This window comes from Podarcis tiliguerta, assembly GCF_965153285.1.
Source record: "Podarcis tiliguerta genome assembly, chromosome: 2".
Lineage (NCBI taxonomy): Eukaryota > Metazoa > Chordata > Lepidosauria > Squamata > Lacertidae > Podarcis > Podarcis tiliguerta.
This window is the reverse complement of record NC_139535.1, coordinates 118,007,265-118,030,120: the sequence shown is the minus strand read 5'-3', so window position 1 is coordinate 118,030,120 and position 22,856 is coordinate 118,007,265. Positions and strand designations below refer to the sequence as shown.

The window sequence follows — 22,856 nt, the reverse complement described above, 5'->3', positions numbered from 1 at the left end:
AGGTTACATTCATCAGATTAGATTACATGCTATTAAAAATCCATTCCTGGATTTATAAGTTTAAATCTTGGTTCCATTTTTTTCTTGAAGGTGATATTGGTTTGAACCACTGACCTATTTTCAGACAGTAAAGCATATAATTAACCAGTCAGATTTAGTGCCTTGTGTTTTGTTAGTCATGTTTCAGTTGATGTCATGCAATGCAGTTTTCTTTTCTTAGCCAAGAGTTTATATAATATATGATGGGTTTAGAAGGTATTGAAAAAAGGGTGGGTGATAACCATCCATGAGTGTTGTTAACTTCTCAGAAGAAATTACCTGTATTGGCAGCCATAGTTGTCCCCCATACAATCTCACTGGGAGAAATCACACATCATCTTACCCTGTTGCTCCCAGGGTGCTTGCTGCCCCATTTTTAACATGTGTGGTGGTAGACCCCTGTATTTTTTAGCTGCTGACACAGCTATTATCTGATTGGGGTAGTGAGAAAGATAACCTCAGACTACCTCCTAGTAATGTAAGTGCTTCAAAAACATGGGAAATCTAAAGGCTAACTACATATCTTCACCTTAATCCAGGAGATGTGGCTCAGGTTGGTTTACATCAGAATGCAGGGCAATCATCCCTGATAAGTGGCCCTTTAGATGCCCCTTTGGACAATGGTAATATGCCATCTCTACAAACATGTTTCTTTTGCATGTTCGGATCTTCCCGTTAGCCTTGTTCTAGCTCTCCTTGTGTATTCTGACATTTTCAGGTACCTCCAGTAACGTTGCTTCTTTTATTCATTACCTCTTGTCTCTCCACCCAGCTCGTACCTGCCCTACCAACCAGTTCTCCTGTGCCAGCGGCCGTTGTATACCGATCTCCTGGACCTGCGACTTGGATGATGACTGTGGGGATCGCTCTGATGAGTCAGCCTCATGTGGTGAGTGATGGAAGATGTTCCAGTGTATATGCAGCCCCCACTTTCCGAATGCTTGCTATGCGAACAGGAGGAATTAGTACTCAAACTTTGCTATACATACCACAGATTCAGATATCTGAACAGCCAGAGTTTGCCCACTTCCTAATTTGTTTGTGCTTTGCTGGTCAGTGGCAGCTATTTTGGGGCATGCAGGGAAGGCGGGCTAAAGGGGTGTGGAGACACTCGCCTGAGTACATGCCAGGATACCAACCCTTTAAAAGCATTCTGGACATTGAGATAGATGCTGCTAACACTGTTGTTGTTTTACCTCTGCAGCCTACCCAACTTGTTTCCCTCTGACCCAGTTCACTTGCCACAATGGCCGCTGCATCAACATCAACTGGAGATGTGACAATGGTAAGTGCCACATACCTGACTGCTAGCCTGCTGTGGTGATTGAAATAGTGAGATCAGAAACAAGGGGAGGCTAGCTGTGATGGGAGATAGGGGATTATTTAGGAAAGGGCTTGGGCTTCTTTTTTCCACATTTGCAGTCTCTGCATGGTACCATTCTGTTTGCTTTAATATGCCCCCTGCTCATGTGTGCATGGGGGGGGGGCTCACCTTCTGTCTGATGGTACTAGGCTGTCTGTAGCCTCATGAGCTGCCCTTTTCTCCCCCAAGAAACCCTGTTCAGAAGAAGCCAGTGGGTGGGCAATGCAAGCACAAAACTTCTTCGTCTTTCCATCCTGACCTTCCTAGCAAGGACAGGTTTGCTGGTGCCATTTTACAGCTGAGTTAAATGCGTAATTCCATTCCACCAAGGCATTTAATGTGAACCAAGGAAGGTTTAGCATACATGGACTTGAATCAGGTTTACCTTAAGACAGGTGTAGGGAACCTTTGGCCCTCCAGATGCCGCTGAACTACAACTCCAATACTCCTGGAATTCCTCACTTGTAAGAAATCATTATTTTGGTGTGGCAGCGTCTGCACTTCAGAGCTCCCTACCTGTTGACATCAAACAGGCACCTTCATTGTGTTATTTTTGCACCTGCTTAAAACATTTTCATTTCAGCTAGCCTATTCAGACACATAGGTGTTGGCATGTTCTTCTTGGTTTACACCTGAGTCTAATTGTTTTAAAAAGGTTTTTAATTGCACATTTTAAACTTTTTTTATTGATAATTTAATGTTTCTTGTAAACTGCAAGTGAGATATTTTTTTTTTAATCAAGTGGTATACAAATTTTGTTAAATCAAAATAAATATAACAGATCCCTGGTCACTGACCATGTGTCAGGGCTGGTTCATATGCAGGTCAGCATGGAGACTCAGAGACTCGAAGTAAAGTTAGCTTTTTATTAGGAAAAATAGCATACAATCAGAGAGCACCACAGGGCATGGCTTGCTCCCAGTAGTGCAGTTGCCAAGACTGGCTGTCTTCCCCTCCTACTTCCCTCTGAAGCTCCTCCTTAACCAGATGTCTTCCAAGCAGCCTTAAAGCCCGTTAGGGAGCCCCCCCCCCCCCCCCGCTCTGTTTTTCTTTGTTTGGCTACATGTGAAGCTCTGTGTGTCCTTGGAGACAAGGGTGGAGGGGAGCTTAATACTGTGGGAAACTGCTGTAGCTCCTGCCCCTGCTCCTCCACTGAACCTGAATTGCTTCCCTCTGCTTCCTGCCCTGCCCTTGAACGGCTTTCTACCTCTGACTCTTCTCTCTCCCTCGAGCCTGTTGCTTCTTCAGCATCCCAGCCTCCTTCCTCCTCTGACCTGTCTTTTGTGTCCCACCACCACTTTCCTGGTTCAGAGCCTTCCTCCTCTGCAGCTTCCCTTGGGGGTTCTTCAACTGGAGCCTCTCCTCACTCTTCTTCATCCAGCCAGTTCCTAAAACCTTGCTTGCTGGGGCTGATAAGAGTTGTAGTTCAGCAACATATGGGGGACCATAGGCTCCCCACACCTGCCCTAAGTCCTCATCTGCTCATTAATTACATTGCATGATTGGGCTGATCTGAAGATTTCAGTGCTTTGACCCTTTAAACGGTCAAAGATGGAATGTTGGAGATTGATGTGGGATAGGCTTGCACCCCAATATCATTTCATAAGTGGATAGATTTAGTTTCAAGCTCAGAATCCTAAGGGCCAGATTCACCAGATTCAAGTGGTTAAACTTTGTCTGGATTGTACCACTTCAAGTTGCAGGTATGGGTCTGCATTTTTGAACGCCCCCCCAAAAAACAAAACAAAAAACAAACCCTGCATTTAGAACATTTGCCTATCAGCAAGAAAGGTCAGGCTTTGCCTTCCAACTGAGATGCTTGTTTTCTGTATGCTGGGATCTTTTGGGGGAGGAGTGGCAACAATGCTCCTCTGCACCCTGAAATTGGAAAAAGTCCCAAGAGAAAGAGAAAGCTTTACCACTTGATTCTGCTGACTATGTAAACTGTCTCTATGCAGGACTGTGAGTAGTAGGTAATGGGAAAGGAAATTATCCCCAGGTCAGTTGACTATTAACCCTGATGCTATTTTTGTTGATTTTTTTCATTTCTTTTGGAGAGCATGTCTGGGGCTTACTTGTATGAGTCACCTGTGTTTTAAACATCTTGGTGAGGTGCAGCATGTTGTCACCTCTTTTTCTCTGTGTCAATACGTTGTATTTGGGGAAAGTTTGGGACTAATGTGGGTGAGGTTAGGAAGAGAAGAGAGACAAAGCCTATTGCTGCCCCAACAGGGTGGGCTTTGATGATCTTCTGGTCCTTCCCTCTGACTCTATGGCTGCCATCTAGTTCTGAGGATTGTTGTTCACTGGGATAGGGAAAGAGCTGCAGGGTCAACTTAGGAGAGAAACCATAATTCTACTGGAGCACATTCTTTGCATGTCAAAGGTCAGTTCCTGTTGGAAAAAGAAGAGTATCAGGTGGCATGTGATGGAACAGCCCCCTCTCTGGCTAAGAGCCTGGAGAGCTGCTGTCAGTCAGAGTAGAGAATATTGGACTAAATGAGCAAATAGCCTTGCCTGGTTTAAAGCAACCTCTTAGGTTCCTGTGAGCTCTAGCAAAACTCCTAAACCTAGAATATTGTCTGCATGTTTTACCTTGCACTTAAATAAGTAAAAACGCTAGGAGCTTGCTTGCCTAGTAGACTTAAGCACACACAAGTTCAGATGGATTTTTGGAATGGACACTGAATTTCAGGGAATGGGCCTAGAATATCCATGAAAGGTGCCCCAGAGCTTCAGCCTTCCCCCAAAGTCTCAGGATCACTTTGCCCCAGTCCAGAGAAATAGGGTGTGAGCTCTGTCCACGGCTTCTCATTCCCCCTTTATGACTCTCCTGTTCTGCGTTCCACCCCTGTTCATAATCTGTCTTTTAACATATCTGTACATCACCATTTTCGTATTTGATTTCCTTTTTCATGTTGAGTGTGTGTGTGTGTGTGTGTGTGTGTTTTCACTTTGCCCACTCTTCTGTCTTCTCTGGTTGGTTTCTGTTTCAGAAAAGGATTGTGGGGATGGCTCTGACGAAAAGAATTGTCCAAAAGCTACCGGTTAGTGCATAGATCAACATGCACCACAACTCTTTCCCGCTTTCTGGTCTCTAAGATCCTTGTCACTTTTCTTCACAAGTCCAGTCACTGCAGGAAAACACAAAGCAAAACTCCCACTTCCTGTCCTTAGTTTTTCTGATGAAGATCATTTGATGTACCCATTCTGCAAATTCAAAGAGCCATTCCTGGCGCCTGCTTTCAGCTATAGTTGTTCACATCTGTATGATGGGAGCTGCTGTCACTACTTCATGTGTACCTCTGATACTCGGCCACTGCTTCTATTACTCAAGTGTCAAATACTTGTTTTGCTTAGCTGTTGTGATTCAATCATGCAGCCCTGCCTTACTTGCCCTCGCGTGTAAGTAGATTCCACTTTGGTGATGCTTCCAGCCTCCAAAGAAGGGGTAGCCAGTGTGGTGCGCTTCCAGATGTTGCTGGACTCCAGTTCCCATCATCAGTACTAATCATTGGCCATGTTTGCTGGGGCTGGTGTGAGTTGGAGACCAACAACATCTGGAGGGGCACCAAACTGGTTCCTCCTGCCCCAAAATGAGAGAGCGAAAGTGAAAAGCAGGTAGCAGAAAGAGAGAAAGAGATAAAAGGGGTGGTCCCACCTCCTGCCGCCACATGGCTCCCACCAGGTTACCTCCAATGAAATGTGGCCCCACACCAACCTTGGATTAAGGCCCATTGAGTTCAGTGCTGAGTAGACATGTGTAGGATTGTACCATGAAGGTAAGCAAGTGAATGAAAACTGAATAAATAAATAAATATAAATAATTTATTATTTATACCCCCCCCATCTGGCTTGGCTTCCCCAGCCACTCTGAGCGGCTTCCAAAAAAAATATTAAAATACTGTAATACATCAAACATTAAAGCTTCCCTAAACAGGGCTGCCTTCAGATGTCTTCTAAAAGTCTGGTAGTTGTTGTTCTCTTTGACATCTGGTGGGAGGGCGTTCCACAGGGCGCGTGCCACTACCGAGAAAGCCCTCTGCCTGGTTCCCTGGAACTTGGCTTCTCGCAGTGGGGAAACCGCCAGAAAGCCCTCGGGGCTGGACTTCAGTGTCCGGGTAGAACGATGGGGGTGGAGACTTAAGAGCGCCACATTCTCACACCCTGACGCATATCAGTGTAAATGCTAGTGCATTAGATTAAGCCTGCTGGCAATCAAAATGGGAGGGGAAGAAGGCCACTCATCATTTTGTGTACCTCCTTTTGCTCTAGAATTTGGCAAGTAGACTGCAATGACGGGAGGAGGAGAAGCAGGAGCAATGATTTAGATCACCAAAGCCAAGAGAAACTCTAGCGATACAAATGGTTTTGTCGGTCACTGGTTTTGCTGCAGGGAGCGGAAAATCCAATAATGCAAAACAAATATGGAAACATTTTCAGGCTCAGGTATTTTAGAGAAAAGCCTGTCCCCATTTAGAAACTGAGGAGTCCCTTAAAAGCAGCTTCAGGATCTTAAATGAGGTCTGTTCCAAACTGCACATGCACAGACATTCACATGTACACACACACACATACACACCATTGTATACATATAATTTGGTTTCCAATGAATGAATAGATGTTGCTGATGCCCCAAACCACAAGTAAGATTGGCTCCATCCATTCCCACTGCCCCATGGTGCATGAGGTGATCTATGCAATTTCTGTGTTTTCATTTTTATCAATTATTATTACTATTATTATTATTATCATCACTATTACTACTGCTAACTTTTTAGTTGCTTTACTAGTGGCAAGAGCTCTTGGGACTGTGGGGAGCATGCTTGGCTGGAGTTTGCATGGGATGGGAATGTGCCGTTAGCTCAGACAGTGGGTGCATTGCTGAAATAGCTTGAGACATTCCAGCTGCTTGTCAGCCAGAGGGGTCTTCTTCCAGAGGGGGTGTGGGAAGGGTAGCTCCTACGCCTGCAGACCTAGGCAGCCCCTGACCCTTCCTTCTTCCTTCCTCCTCCTTCCAGACAATGACTGCGGGGACAACAGCGATGAAGCTGGCTGCAGCCATTCCTGCTCCAGCAACCAGTTCAAATGCAACAGTGGGCGCTGCATCCCAGTGCACTGGACCTGTGATGGGGATAACGACTGTGGGGACTACAGCGATGAGACCCACGCCAACTGCACCAACCAGGGTGAGGAGGAGGAGTCAAGATGAGCCAGGCAGCACATGCCCAGCACCAAGAACATCTTTGAAATTCTGCACAGGCAAAAATTAAATCCTGTGAGCATAGGACAGAGGAAGCTGCCTTATATGGAGTCTGACCATTGCTCCATCTAGCTCAGCATTGCCTCCTGACTGACAGTGGCTTTCCAGGATCTCAAAAAGGTTCTTTCCTGATCCTACGTGGAGATGCCAGGGAATGAACCTGAGACCTTATGCAGGCAAAGCAGATTTGTCTACCATTGAGCTGTGGCCTCCATCCCCGTACCATTGAGTTGCAGCCCTTGTTTGCTAACTTGGTTTAGCACCACTTACAGAGGTCTGCTGCTTTTTTGTGGTTTTTTGTGCAGCTTTCCCTCTTTCTTCCCTGTGGTGGTTGTATGGCCCCCCCTCCCACAACCCATTCAGAATTTGAAACTGAGAGGGAACCCCCTGTTCAAAACCTACTTGGCAAGACACATGTCATGCCAGCTTCCCTTACCACCTGGCTGGCTTCCAGTCCTAGTCACCAGCTGTGACCTGGTTTCACATTCTGTGCCCCTGTCATTCCATCCCCAGCCACGCGTCCACCCGGAGGTTGCCACACCGATGAGTTCCAGTGCCGGCTAGACGCACTCTGCATTCCTATGCGCTGGCGTTGTGATGGTGACACCGACTGCATGGACTCCAGTGACGAGAAGAACTGTGAAGGTGTCACACACGTCTGCGATCCAAATGTCAAGTTTGGCTGCAAGGACTCTGGTAATTGTTTTGCATTACAGAGGTGGCGATGAAGGCATCCTCGTCCAAGCAGCTCTCATGCACAGTTCCCGCACCTTTGGCGAGCCAGTGTGGGGTAGCGGTTGGAGTGTTTGAGTGAGGAGACCTTGGTTTGAATCTCCACTCAGTCCCCATCTCTCAGCCTAGGTTTGCTGCAAGGATAAATGATGGGTCTGAGGGAAAATGGTGCCTGCTTTCTCCCAGGAGTTATCCTGCGCTCCTAGTTGTTTGCTCTTGCCCAAGGTAGGTAGTCTGAGGTCTGCAGTGCCACCATGTAGTTTACCCCCATATAGTCCCACTCCTGTTCCTTCAGATCTTTGCTAGAGACCATGTTTTGTGTTCTCTCATATTCAGAATTGCTCCAGTTCTGTCTACAAATAAGGATGATCATGCATACATACCTCTTGGTGATGTGCAATTCATTGAAGGGGGTGAAATTAGCTGGTTCATGAAACTATTAATGCTGTTGGGCACAGACTTCCTGATTGTTTCAGGCATGCAGCTAGGATCCCATGACATGCAGATACTCCTTCAAAGAGCCCTTGCCTTCCTCAAATCCCTTGATTCCCTTGCCCTTTTCCTTAATAAACCTTCTCTGTCAGCTAAGCTGACAACTTTCCCTTTTCTTTCAGAAATTGGACTGGAACATTGTGACAGCTTTATTCCCTGAGTAGCTGGAATGTTCATGAACATTCTGTGGCGTCACACCCAACTCAGCCAGTGACCCTCATAATCACTATACTGTAGAGATGCCTTTTTTTTAGTACCTCAGTGTCTTCAGGGGTTGTGTGTTGAAATAGTCAGTTTTGCCAGTCCCCTTCTGGTGTTTCATATATATTTATTGTCTCCTCTCCTTGTAGCCCGCTGTATCAGCAAGGCTTGGGTATGTGATGGGGACAATGATTGTGAGGACAACTCTGATGAAGAGAATTGTGAGTCCCTGGTCTGCAAGCCGCCTTCACATACTTGTGCCAACAACACATCAATCTGCCTCCCTCCGGAAAAGCTGTGTGATGGCAGAAATGACTGCAAGGATGGGTCTGATGAAGGAAAGCTGTGTGGTGAGTGTGAGGTGGAGAGCTGTCTCCAGTCTTCCTTTCTCTAGGAGCACAATGGCCCAGGGGACCAGACTTGCTTTCCAGTTCTCTGTGTGTATGTTTTTGTAGGACCCCTCAGCTTTGTGCCTTGTTCTGGATCTAGCCACGACATGCTGTTATCTGGCTGGCGTGGCTGATAGGGTGCCAGGACCCCCAGTTGAAATACTTCTTCAGCCAGGGGCTTGCTAGGCAGCTGCAATGTTATACTCTTAACCTTAGGTGCCTATCAGCAATATTGGGATGGTACTTTGCAACCTGTGCTTTACAGGGATGCTGTAAATATTACTGAAATTATGCGTGTGCTTTGTGAATGCTCAGAACATGCTATAAAAGTGGAAGGTTTTTAATCTGTTTCTAGAATGTTTTTGATTATATTGTTCTTGAGGCATTTGCCACCCTGGGCTCCTTTGGGAGGGTGGGCAGGATGTAAAATGAATACATAAATAATAAATGGTGCTCCGTCCTTCTTTAATTTCACCATCTCTTCTTATTCAGTCAGATCAGATGGTTCACCACCACCCTGGGCCCTGGAATAGGCAATATGCCATAGGCAGGGCTGTCTTGAACAACTTGGGCATGTAGCCAGATTTCCCGTAATGACTCTGTGGTTTGTTTCTGATCTCCTGTAGACCTCTGCTCTCTGAGCAATGGGGGCTGCAGCCACAACTGCACGGTTGCGCCAGGTGAGGGCATTGCCTGCTCTTGCCCCTTGGGCATGGAGTTGGGTAGCGACAACAAGACCTGCCAGATCCAGAGCTACTGCGCCAAGCGCCTCAAGTGCAGTCAGAAGTGTGAGCAGGACAAGTACAATGTGAAGTGCTCTTGCTACGAGGGCTGGATGCTGGAGAGCGATGGCGAGAGCTGCCGCAGCATGGGTGAGTGAATAACCCGATGGAACGGGTTAGTGTCAGTGTTCTACCTGTTGTGTAGGACCAATGGTATCAGATTCTCAGATGCATTGCAGGAATGGATCTAGATCCTTTGCTCTGTGGGCATGTGCAGGGCTATTTCACACATTAAATAAAGCGCAGTAAGTGGATTTCAGTATATACTCAATAGCTGGGAGGTGTGGCTTTCTCAACTCCCTTATGAAGAAATCTGTTTAATATTTTCAAACACCAGTTCATCATTTTTACCTTTTACATACTTTAAGTATATTCAGAAGGAAGGGAGGGATATAAATTGAATAAATAAATAACAATAATTAAAACATCCTATTATACACAGCTGTGTGAAAAGGTGCTGCTGAGCTAGTGAAACTGCTCATTTCCCTGCAAGGTTTCTTATGAGATCTAAAGAGGTGTCACAAAGCACTTTGGGTCTGCTTTCTAGTAAGCCACCTCACATTGGAGGATGAGGTGCCCCACCGCACTTTCTGGGTTTAAAATCAATTACTTCCTTACCTGGGAGGCTGAGGTGCTTGCTTACGAGCAGGCACAATGCTCCATAATGTGGAAAATTGTGGAGAATTGAGGAGGTTCACTTCAAGGAAGAACTCGCCTCTTTGCAACCAGGCCTGGAAATTGACTCCCTATGGTATGTGGCTGAAAGCTGCGGCAGCATTTCCCTAGGCATATCCCATAGGAAAAAAATGGTTTGAGTTTGTCTTTAGTCCTTGAAGAAAAACATAGAAGATGACATGGAAACCTCCACCCTTTAGGTCCACCTCTGTGGTGTCCTCTGTCCAGGATATCTGCTTCTGTTCTGCCCTGCAGGCAGACCTAGGCAGCCCCTCTGTGACATTAGCAACACCAAGCATCTCCCTTGCAAGACTAGGGCCTCTGTTGAACAGCACGGCGTTGTTAGATCTGGGTGGAGGGGACTGGAATGTGGCCTGGTCCCTTGAACCTGCTTTGTATGCATGGCGGATATGGGGTCTGTCCAAGGTTCCTGCCTTTTTGCTAAATTAAATGGAAAAGGGAGTCCAAAAGGGGTGGGGGGGCGGGCAAGTGGAGTGAGGTGCACGGGCGGAGGGAGAGAAACGAAACTTAGTGTATTCTGGCAGCCAAGAAACACAGCAATGTTCCTGTCATTTGGGGACTTGCCCTCATTCAGCAGTGTTGCAGTTGGCAGGCACAAGAAAGGCTGCTCTGTTTCCAGTGCCCCAGGGAGGAATGGAATTGCGAAAGTGAGGAGGGAGGGAGGGAAGGAGAGACAACAAGTTTGGTTTTTTGTTTTTTTGAAATGATGCATGTTCTTCATTTGCAATAAGCCATGATTTTCCTTGAAATGATGAAGGAAAAGCTTAGTGGCCCATCATGATAGGGCTCTGGGAATTTGAACCGGGGACATGAGTAGCAGAGTGCAGCCCAGCAATCCCTTGTTCACATATCTGTCAGTACTATTGATAATTTGCAATGTCATAATGACTTATGATGATGATGGTCGTGATTAAGTCTGCAGTCTAGCTCATGATGGGCATGAGCAGATCAGGGGTGAATTCAGAGGCTGAAAGAGCAAAGTGGAGGAGGAGGAGGAGGAGGAGGAGGAGGAGGAGGAGAAGAAATAATTATTGGAAGAAGTTTCCAATTCCTTATTGAAGTTACTTCAACCCCTTTCTTGTGCGTTAGTTCTAAAACACAAAAGTGCAATGGCACCAGTAATCCACAGTCCTCTCTCAATTTTCAGACCCCTTTAAGCCTTTCATCATATTTTCCAACCGCCATGAGATCCGGCGCATTGATCTGAACAAGGGGGATTACAGTGTCTTAGTGCCAGGCTTGCGGAACACCATTGCCCTGGACTTCCATCTGAACCAGAGCTCCCTCTACTGGACGGATGTGGTGGAAGACAAGATCTACCGGGGAAAGCTGCATGAGAATGGAGGTGAGTGCTTGGTATAAAGAGGAGGGTTGCCGTAGCCTTATTGTCTTCCTTAAACTCCCCCTCCCGCCCAAAAAGAAAAGTATTCATCTTAATGTGAGCTATGGTCGCAGCCCACCCTTCTCAGGATAATACTTCTTGGTTCTCTTGATGGGCAGCTGCCCCCCCATCAAGTAAATCAATAAATAAAGCTAACTAACTGAGGTTCTGCCCCCCTTCCAACATAAATCCTGGCTACGCCCATGGTCCTCTTGGTTTGAAGTCACAGATTGTATCATGAGGAAGGAAGGAAGGAAGTGTCCCTCAGCTGTCTCAGGTTTACTCTGAAATTACTGCCTTTTGTTTGTTTACTTTTTACATAAAGAATCTAGCTGGTTTCATTTCCAATGCCTCACATTTCATTGTTTTCTGAGCTGCCCTCTCCACATGATTTGTGGAAATCTAAAACAAAGTTATTAAAATTCAACAGCGGAGTTGGTGTGGTAAGGTATTTTTGACACTTTTCCTGGCTACTGTGCCTTTAGTTAGCAGCTTCTACCTCTTAAGTTCTTCCCCTTCAGCACAACTTTGTCAGGACTGGTCGTTGTCCTCTTCAGATCACCACACAAATGCTTCTTGTTCTTTATAAAACTTTTTATTGCGTATTAACAAAACAATCTTATAAACGGTTCTTAAATATTATTCCTCAGAGTCACTTCTTTCAGATACCTTCTGAGCTCTGCTTCTCCATGACCAGCCACCCTCAAAATGGCGAAGGCGCCTCTCCCTTCGTTTTCCCGCTCTTTTTCCTACCCTCCTGGCTAGAGCTGGCCTGTATCTCCTCTCCTCCGAATCTGAGCTAGAACTGAACCCTTGCCTTTCCTGGGAACAGCCAGTCCCTCCCTGTTGTTCCTCTTGCTCCCTTCTATTAGATGCACTGCTCTCCCTCCTGCCTTGGGGAATGCTTTCTCCCTCTGAGAAACTGAAAACTTCTAACTCTTCCCTGACAAACTTGTTGGTCAGTTCCTCTTTCCTTGGCTAGGAGAGGGAGCAATTACTTCTTTCCTTTCCTTCCCTTCCTTTTTTCTTTGTTTTTTTTAAGCATTGTAAAACAGCATTTTTATGTAATGGAATAAAGTGGTTTCAGGAGCTATATTCAGTGGAGAAGGAACAGGGGAAATTGCTTAACTCTTTCCTCACCAACTCCCCCCCCCCCCCCGAATTCTTCCCAGCACTGCATATGTGTGCCTTGCAAGGGTAAACAGGCATCTGAAACACTGCTGCTTGGGTGGGATTTGGGAAGTGACTTTTTCGAGGGGGATTTGAAGCAGAAAATCAGAAGGCAGTAAAATGTTCCATGCCCCTCTGCTACATTGCTCAGAATCTCCCTTGTGATACTCCCCCCCCCCCCATGGATGTCAGGATTTCATTGCACGTACAGCAATGTGGTTTGCCTCTTAGTGGGAGAGAAGAGCAGAGTTGCCAACCGTGAGGCTGGGCAGGGTGGCGCTCCCAGTGCAGGCTTCTGTTCTCTTCATGGAGCAGGAGCAACCTGCCTTTCCCCTGATTTTAGTGGGAATGTGCTGCTCTCCCCAGTCTCTTCCCTTGACCCTTTGTTGCTCTAGGAAGCAAAATCTCTATCACTTTACTAATTAGGGGAGCTTCTAGCAAGCTGGGGAAAAATATTTTCTGCTTGCTTACGATGAGCATAAAGGAAGGGCTCTTCCTTGGAGTAGCCCTCATCTATCAGGAGAATTTCTCCAAGTGCCACTTCGTAGGAAATCAAGGCAAGTCAAACCTGCAAAAATGCGGATCAAATGGAAAACTGTGTTTGAAAGATTACAGCTTTTTAACCTGCCCATTCATTCATTCATTCATTCATTTGTCCTTGGCCTCAGGCTACCAGTTTAGAAACAGACAACATAAAAGGTAACAGAATTGGGTGGAGGAAGGGAAAAAAGCCAATTCAGGCACTTATACTTACCGTATTTTTTGCCCTATAGGACGCACTTTTCCCCCTCCAAAAATGAAGGGGAAATGTGTGTGCGTCCTATGGGGCGAATGCAGGCTTCAGGAAGCTATCCACAAGCCTTGGGACTTCCCGCCAGGCTCCCAAGGCTTGCGGACAGCGGTCTGCAGCCCAAAACCCAGGGAGCGCAGCGGAGTGTGCCCCGGGCTTTGGGCAGATATCCGCAAGCCTGGGGAGACCACGGGAGTTCCCGCAGGGCTCTCCAGGCTTGCGGATAGCAGCCTGTTCTGGGGGCTGGGGTCGGGGGAAGCTTGGGCTTCCCGCGCCCCAGCCCCGCGCTTGGGGGGAAACTAGGTCCACCCTATTGGGCGAAAAATACGGTAGTTTCAAAGTTCTTCTAACAACCAAATGGAATGGTCATGCCCGTCTCTCTTTTACAGTTTTCCTCCTCCTTGGTGGAAATAAATAAATCAATACATCAAAATTCTATCCCTGATAATCCCCATTTACTCTGCTGTAGATTTCATTCAGGGGGCAATGACTTCCTAAATGACACAAGGGCCAGCCAATCAGTACACAACCCTGTGCACAACCCTTCTCTTAGAAGAGATAGGGGAAATTTGATTTAAGGCTGATGCCAAGGCTGGCCAATCTGTGCTGAACATACCCAGCTTCTCCTCAAACTGTTTTTGTGTGTGTTTTTTTAAAGAAGACCTCTCTCAGTCTGATCCCAGAGAAAATGTCATACAAGTGCCACAATTTCAGAGAGCGTTCTTCCACAGTGGGCTCATTCCTGATTTTGTGTTTGTGTGTATGGACAGAGCTTTGAAATCCAAAAGATCAGGGAGTATTGGCACTCATGTGTCAAAATACCATTTTCTGAGCAATTGCTGAGGTCCTGCCCTATAACAGGAAGCTTCTCGTAATGCTCAGGGAGGCTGAATAAATAGAGAGGTAACAGACTGAGTCCCTGGGATGGGGAACAAATGCTCTTGGGGTTGATTAGATGAGCGTTTCTAATTTGTGCACAGTAATTGGCAGCCGGTTAACTTGGGGCACAGCAGGCCTTCGGTTTCAATCCAGTTCAATGAGACGTTATCCTCAAACAAGGCAGGCAAGTGTTACTAAGTACAAGTGTGCGAAGGACAGGACTCTCTTAACCTGGAAGCCCATAGAAGATTGACCCTCCCCCCACCATTGTCTTTTAACTCCCCAGGCCAGGGACAGTTGGCAGCTCCTTAAAAAGCACACATTAAGCCACATCTCAAAGATGCATTGAACAAGCACACCACAAAACACTGTAGGAGACAACTGTCTCCAGCTCTAGGAAGTAGACGAGAAGGTGGTCATATGTCATTGGTTCTCTCTGTTGCCCACTCTGCTGGTTGCAGCCCTGTTTATTTCCCAGAAAGCTCACAGACCTAGACACCACCACCGCTTTACATCTGTGAACCCTCAGGATCCCACAGCATCAGGCATCAGCTAAAACGTGGTCATATCCTTTCTTCTGGCCCCTTTATTCAAAATTATTTAGTGGGCAGCAGGTAGTGATAGGGCAGGCCAAAGGAATCCTCCCCTTCATTTTTGAATGGCTGTGGTTTTTTTTACTGTGAGATGTTCAGCATATCTGCCCATGCGACACATGGGGGGAGCCCTGTGGGAAACTGGGATGTGTGGAGAGGGCTTTGGGGAGAGAGCAGCTCTTCAGTCTGTCCTCTGCACTTCTCTTGCCTCTGTGTCGCTGGCCTCCTATAAGCTGCAGCATTCAGTCCGCTTGTTAATGATACTGTCTTCCTTTTAAATGCTGATCATTATGTGGGAGTTAATTAGCATTCCAGGAGTTTCCTTAATTGTAATTACAGCCTGACAGTTGCCTCAACAAAGAGCGGGAGCCTAACCTGATTAGTGCCTCCAAGCGGCTGATGATTCCAGATAGGTGGAGACCTCGGGTGGCAGTAGAGCACCAGGGTGCAGCTGGGAAGGGTCCAACTGCAGGGAGGCAGACTCAATAGAAATAAGAACTGCCACCTTTAGATTGGCTGTGGCTTTCTAGAAAGTGACAGCCTTTTTGGTAGGGAGCCTGATTTGATTAGCCTGCCCATAGCCGTCTCTCTTGTTCTCAACAGCTGCATCTAAAATGATGTCTTAGCCTTCCACGTTGCCCAAGGCTAGGATATATGTATATTTATTTTTATTACATTTCCACCCCACCTTTCTTCCAAGGACCTCAAGGTGGCATACATGGCTCTCACTCCACGATAGCCAGCCACTGCTTCTCAGCCCTTAACCTGAGTGCGCATTTGAGCCCTGGTCTCCCAGGCCTTGGTCTGACACTCAGCCACAACACCACTCAGGTTCAATCCCTGACCAGAGTTTTGAGTGAGTTCTGAGTCATGCTTGCTGGAGGCCCAACTACTTATGCATATGTTATGTTTTATCCCTTGGTTGCTGCATTGAAAGGGACTGTGCACACATGTGTATGTGTAGCTGAAGCCTCATCTTAGTGATATGGGAACAGATGGCAGCTACCTTAGAGAAACTGCAGTTTTACCCCGAGGAAGGGGTTTTTAAATTGTGGTCTGTCGACCTCCAGTGGTCTGCAGGCTTCATTCAGGTTGTCTGCCACATTCATACTGATTTTTAATTGTATTTTTATTGCTTTTTCTTACGTTGTATTTTATTGCATTACACTTTGTATTTTATGGAAAGCGAATTGTAATACAATTAAATTAAATGTAAGAAATAAAAGAAGCAATAAAAATGTAGTTAAAAACCATACAGCATCTAGCACACAGCAGCACAGCTGCTGCAATAGGCAGAAACATAATTATGTGCTGTACCATGACCCTCAGCAATTTTCAAGTGGTCAGTGCAGGAAAAATGGTTTGGGAGCTATTGCCCATGGGGAAATACTTATATAGTTAATTAAAACATTCCTACCCTGCTTTTCAGCCAGTAAGGCTCTCAGAGCAGTTTACGTTAGAATAAAAGTAAGACAGTCCCTGTCTGCAGGCTTGCAATCAAAAATACTTGACACAGAGGAAAGGAGGATGTGGAGGAAAGAGAAAAACATTAAATATTGTGTTTGTTTCTTGCAATGAAAACTTTAGAACCAAATCACACAACAATTATTCACTTGGCATTTGGGAAGAGAGCCAGCAAAATGAATTCCTGAGCCGATTCTCAAACATCCCACTTGGAACAAACTCAGAGGCACACGTTGACAAGCTCTTTTCTAGAATTGTGGATGCTTTTTATTATAGCTGGATAACTACAGCTATGTATTTTCTCTCTGCCACAGATTCCCTCTGCCCCATAGCAGATCTTACAGGGGGGCAAAGGCCAGATACCTCCCTAGCATGTTACACATTTTTATTTGCCTTCAGGAATAAGAATGTGAGAATGACTGGATCAGAAATGGCTGAGATACATCGGAAGATGAAGTTTTTAAGGGAAATGCATTAAAATGTAAAAGGCACTGCCAGGGAGGGGGATGGTACTTCTCTGCCCACCATAGTCTCCAATAATACTCCTTTACAAATATCCTACTAGTTGTAGTCCTTTAGGCCTGTCTCAGTCTCCTGCTGCTATACCTTTCCAGCGGGTGGAGATAACAAACAAAAAACCCCCCGAAAAAGTCATCAAAAGGCAAACATTGGATTTGGAGCACAGCATGCAAACCTAGCTAGTAAATAAGGAAATTTGGGTTGGAAACAAACAGCAGATGGCACACCTTCTGGAACTATGGGAGTCTGGAAAGGACTGGCCACCAAAATAAATGGGATCAGTTGCAATTTGAGGGAAAGGCAAGGCTGTAGGTTGAAGAAGAGGACTCCAAGTACATGGTTCAGAGGGCTGCAGAATTGTGAATGGCACTTTTAACCATAAAGGTGGAGCTTGGCTGGGAATGGCTGGTGTGAGATCAATAGTTACTGATTGCTTCTATGTTCCTCCCATCTTTCTCACAGCCTTGACCAGCTTTGAGGTGGTGATCCAGTATGGCCTGGCCACCCCTGAGGGACTTGCTGTGGACTGGATTGCTGGCAACATCTACTGGGTGGAGAGCAACCTGGACCAGATTGAGGTGGCTAAGCTTGATGGGACCATGCGGAGCACTTTGCTGGCTGGGGACATTGAGCACCCTCGGGCCATTGCCTTGGATCCACGATGCGGGTATGGTGTTGAATGGAATGGGGCTGAGGTGGGGGGTGGGGTCAGAAATGTTGCTCCCTCCCTCGGGTGCTCTGCCACAGCTTGCCCAAACAGACTTGGGCAAAACCTTTCTGAGATTCACTGGTAGTTCAGTGCCTTTTGCTGGAGGGAGCAAGTAAATGAAGTCGTGAAAACATATGGAGGTCTAGGACAAGACTGTGTGCATGCATTTTATCTGAGTGCTGCAAAAGCATGTACCTTGGTTCCCGAATGTAATCCATTCCAGGAATCTGTTCAAAACCGTTCAAAAACCAAGGTGCGGCTTTTGATTGGCTGCAGGAGCTTCCTGCACTCAATCAGAAGCTGCATTGGACGTTTGGCTCCCAAAAAACATTCACGAACCAGAACACTCCCTTCCGGGTTTGCAGCGCTTGGGAGCCGATTTGTTTGACAACTGAGCCGTTCGAGAACTAAGGTACCACTGTACTGTCAACATTGGGCACTGCCTTTTCCACAGAGAGAATATCTTTAATTCTGTGATACTTCACACCACTTTTCTGAACTTGTCTCTCTTGATGATGGGGGCTGGGAGTGAGTGGAGTGCATATCTCTGTGCATAAAGGTGGTGAGAACACTGCTGAAATAAGGCATGGCCCTTTTTAACAATGCCCAGCAGGGATGTTTCATGCTGTTCACTTTTGTTCCCCTAAAGGCTGCTATAGATAGTTGGAAAGGATATTAATTGGTGATTGATAACCAGTCTCCAGACAAGGGCTTATTATCTCAAGGCGAAAGCTGCTAAGATTTCAGCTCTTGTAGAATTATGGAAGCCGTTTAGGCCTGACCCTGTGCAGCTGGAGAGGAGGCATGTCTGCCTCATCACTTGCGTACCTCCTACCTCTTTCCTCCCAGGATTCTCTTCTGGACAGACTGGGATGCAAGCCTGCCCCGCATTGAGGCAGCATCCATGAGTGGTGAGGGCCGGCGTGTCATCCACAAGGAGACTGGCTCAGGAGGCTGGCCTAATGGACTCACTGTTGACTACCTGGAGAAGCGCATTCTGTGGATAGATGCCAGGTGTGTAGTGTCCCTCCACCAAATATTACCTGGTTTAGATTTTTGGGTAGTAGCTAATAATTTTGGTAAAACGAACATCTTTCTGCACAAAAAAAGCCTGTTTGGTGCCATTGTTTCTGTTGCCTGATATGTGTAGGTTGATCGAGGTATGGGCGTGTGTGTGTTGGTATGGAATCTGTGTATTGAGTAAGTGGAATCCTATTTTCTGCACAGCTAATATCCTTGCTCTGCCATAGGTAGCTTTGTCCTGGGCTTCTTTGCGAGAAGGGCAAGATGTAAATTTAGGAGGAGGTGGAGGAGTTTGTGTGACTATTCAGTTTTTGAGTAGAGAAGGATGTGACAGTCCCTGTAATTGCACATAACATTCCTGGAAAAAGTTATAATGCTCCTGTCATTGCATATACAAGCCCAAAAACCTGCCTTTTGCATATATTCAGTTATGGGTAGAGTAATAATTAACTTGTTTTTTTGTCAATATTAATCATAGCCCATTTGTTTATATACAGGTTTGTTCTCCAAACCATTTTTTTTTTTAAAAAAGTCAAGTACTATAACCATTAAAATTTTAATATTTTTATAGCACAAACAGTTCCACAGTTAACAATTCATTGATAATATAGCAAAGAAAATTAAGTGAGCATAAAGCTTACCAACAGTCTAATTGATATCCCAAAGTAACTTCTCCCCTTCTCTGCTTAACTTTTATATCTAGAATCAAAAGACCATAAAACTCTTCACAGCAGTTCCTTTACAAAAGAGTCTTAGAACAAGAGGACCAGGCATGAGAGGTGGAAGCAGTCGTCCCAGGATGGCTCTCCCCTCAGACCCCCAGGCCTATTACTCTGAGCCTTGGGTATACTGTAATATACACATTCTGTACATTGGGTATACTGTAATATACACATACACATTCATTTTCTATCTCACGGTAACTGCGGTAACTGTATGAATAATTACAATATTAGTAGAATCAATCCCTGGATGCAGAAGTAATAAATTGAGTAGTAGGTCCTAGGGTAGTAAAATAAATTTGTGTGTGTGTGCGTGCACACAGTTAACAGATCCAAACAGATTATATTAATATCTTGGCCAGTTTTTGATTTCATGCTGGCTTGCTTTCTGAAATGGAAAGCCAGAACATCTCCGCATGAGCAGATGGTCAACGGATACTGAAGGTTCTTGCCCTGCTTCCTCTTGCTCTGCCCTTTCTGCTCTCAAGTGTTCCACTTCCATCTTGCACACATCAAACATTCTGCTTATAGCCACTCGCTCCTTCTGTGCCCCATTCCTAGCCACTACCATAGACAGGAGGCTCTTTTGGCTGTGCCGCTGCCCAGTGAAGTCCAAGATGTTTGGGTCGTCTTGGTAGTTTGCAGAACCCATTCCCACTGGAGGTGTGTCTGATGCCATCATTGCATGTTTTCTATCAGTGGGTGAAGACACACTTCTTTTCCCAGAGGTGAGAATGATTGCTTTAAGCAATCACTCCACTTCCTTCTGCCGAGTAAGGAAAAGTGAAGTATTATTGTGTTGCTGTTTTGATTATTGTTTAATTGCAAATGTTATTTCTTTTATTGAATTGTTGTATCCTGGGTGAAATCAGTAAGAAATGCACACAAAGAAACAAAGAAATTAAAGGAAATCTGCCCTGTTCCTCCACAGGTCCGATGCTATCTATTCTGCCCTCTACGATGGTACAGGCCACATTGAGGTGCTCCGAGGGCATGAGTATCTGTCGCACCCCTTTGCTGTCACACTTTATGGTGGTGAGGTATACTGGACTGACTGGCGCACGAATACCCTGGCCAAGGCCAACAAGTGGACCGGCCACAATGTCACTGTTGTGCAGAGAACCAACACGCAGCCCTTTGACCTGCAGGTCTACCATCCCTCTCGCCAGCCTCTAGGTGAGCTGTGACAAGGGAAGGGCAGAGGAGGAGGGCTCCCTGGGAAATTCTGTGAAGGCAGGTAGCAGGAGGCAGGCTGAAGCTTCCTTTGCTCACAGCTACACTTAAGATTGCCAGGTCCACTCCAGGGTTTCTAAGCTATGGGAGCTTAGAATAGAATCATAGAATCATAGAGTTGGAAGAGACCACAAGGGCCATCGAGTCCAACCCCCTGCCAAGCAGGAAACACCATCAGACCACTCCTGACATATGGTTGTCAAGCCTCTGCTTAAAGACCTCCAAAGAAGGAGACTCCACCACACTCCCTGGCAGCAAATTCCACTGTCGAACAGCTCTTACTGTCAGGAAGTTCTTCCTAATGTTTAGGTGGAATCTTCTTTCTTGTAGTTTGGATCCATTGCTCCGTGTCCGCTTCTCTGGAGCAGCAGAAAACAACCTTTCTCCCTCCTCTATGTGACATCCTTTTATATATTTGAACATGGCTATCATATCACCCCTTAACCTCCTCTTCTCCAGGCTAAACATGCCCAGCTCCCTTAGCCGTTCCTCATAAGGCATCGTTTCCAGGCCTTTGACCATTTTGGTTGCCCTCCTCTGGACATGTTCCAGTTTGTCAGTGTCTTTCTTGAACTGTGGTGCCCAGAACTGGACACAGTACTCCAGGTGAGGTCTGACCATAGCAGAATACAGTGGCACTATTACTTCCCTTGATCTAGATGCTATACTCCTATTGATGCAGCCCAGAATTGCATTGGCTTTTTTAGCTGACGCGTTTCAAAGTACTGTGTAGTAGATAAACACATTACCTTCTTGTGTGGTAGAGAGATGAATTTCTGTGTGTGGTCCTGGAGGCAAGAAAAGCTTTGTAAGCCATTATTAGTTAGGTGGCCGAAGGAGGTGGTGGATTTATATGCACAGCACTTTTCAGAGTAACAGAAGCAAATAAATGAAAAAATAGAAGGCCCCTGCCCCCCAAGGACTTAATCTATGATTTAATGTTGGTGAGGCTACACGATGAAGGGAGGCCAAGCAAAGGTAAACAAGGTATGCATATTGACAGCTGTACGTGCTTCAGCTTTGTTACATAAAACCAGTTGAAAACATAACTGCAGATCCACACAAAGATTTGAACGCAATGTAGAGACAGCTCTTTCCCTTGGTGCAGAGTGGTTCTTCCTGGAAATCTGGGATTTGTATGGTAGGCTTTAGGGTTGGCTTTCTTCCATTGTTCCTTATGTTTGAATGCAGACATGCACTTTGGTGAATGCATAAGACAGGGCTGGAGAAAGCAGAGATCCAGTCCTATGCTGCCAACCTATCCAGATCTCCCTTTCCCAGCCAGCTTTATGTCACCTACGCCTTGGCCTTCTCAAAGTAGAGCTATGCTTCACCCTCTCTTTACAGAAGGTCTGTTCTTTCAGGATTGGGGTGGGGATCTTAACCTTTTCTCTCCAGCACTTTGTTTGTTGTTGCAGCTCCCAACCCTTGTGAGGCCAATGGAGGAAAAGGCCTTTGCTCTCACCTCTGCCTTATCAACTACAATAGCACCTACTCCTGTGCCTGTCCTCACCTGATGAAGTTGGACAAGGACAACGTCACATGCTATGGTAAATGAGGAATGGAGGGGCTTTGGTCCACTCGCAGGCCTAGAGACCCACCCCAAAGATTTGGGGCAACAGTGCAAAAGTGTATCTTCTTAGTTGGTGTGGCTCCTTGACCCTGTTATTCCCACCTGCTTTGCAGACAGATATGGTTCCTGCAGGTCCTTTGGGAATGCAGTACAGACAGTGAGCAATGAAAACCCCATGTAGGCACACTCCAAGACATATCCATTAAATCCATGGACATGTAGACAATGGGTTCATCTAGGACTCCTTGGCTTGGCTCCCAGACAGACTGCAGCATGAGGGATCAGCTGCAAATGAGGATAGGAGCTTTTGAACAGGACCCTTTTTCCTCGACACACTTAAAGATATGCCTGGATGAGTCTCAGGTTTGTTTCCTCACCACCTCCCCTCTTCTCATTTGGTACAGCCAGGAACAGTGAGGAGAAGAAAAGCTTTCACTCCTGCTTTTCAACTAATCAGAGTTCCTTGTTACACCTAAACTTGGGGAAGTCTGGTTAGTTTAAACTCTTCAAACAAGCTAGGGTCAAAGTATGATTTATGATCCTTGCATATTCACTAACCAGATTTGAAACAATCCAGAGTTCCCTACGTTTATATGTAATGGCGTATTCTGGTTAATTTGAAAACAGGGACAGATTTTTCTAACGTCATCACTGCTTTGCGTCAGAGGAGGGAGAAAGATTTGTGTATGAACCCTAGGCTTGTTTATTTCTGGCCCTGATAATTTAAAGCTGTTTTAAACTATTGTCTTCGCATTTAGATTCTACAGAATCATATTTAGATACTTGGGTTGTTTCCATAGCAGTGTGTGAAACTACATGCCAAAGTCACATTAGAATGACACT

The 22,856-nt window shown here is 45.9% G+C and overlaps 1 protein-coding gene across 6 annotated transcripts in view; it reads left to right on the top strand.

Annotated features, from left to right (window-relative positions):
- LRP1 (LDL receptor related protein 1) overlaps positions 1–22,856 on the top strand; it is a 306,533-nt gene that overhangs the window by 196,705 nt on the left and 86,972 nt on the right. For all 6 annotated transcript variants that reach the window (XM_083428173.1, XM_083428171.1, XM_083428172.1 and 3 more), the window contains 11 exons: positions 812–928; positions 1,244–1,324; positions 6,424–6,591; positions 7,179–7,361; positions 8,240–8,440; positions 9,106–9,351; positions 11,105–11,302; positions 17,216–17,420; positions 18,312–18,476; positions 20,139–20,383; positions 21,859–21,990. In XM_083428173.1, the coding sequence (XP_083284299.1) occupies positions 812–928; positions 1,244–1,324; positions 6,424–6,591; positions 7,179–7,361; positions 8,240–8,440; positions 9,106–9,351; positions 11,105–11,302; positions 17,216–17,420; positions 18,312–18,476; positions 20,139–20,383; positions 21,859–21,990 (1,941 nt within the window). The remainder of the gene's footprint in view (positions 1–811; positions 929–1,243; positions 1,325–6,423; positions 6,592–7,178; positions 7,362–8,239; positions 8,441–9,105; positions 9,352–11,104; positions 11,303–17,215; positions 17,421–18,311; positions 18,477–20,138; positions 20,384–21,858; positions 21,991–22,856) is intronic.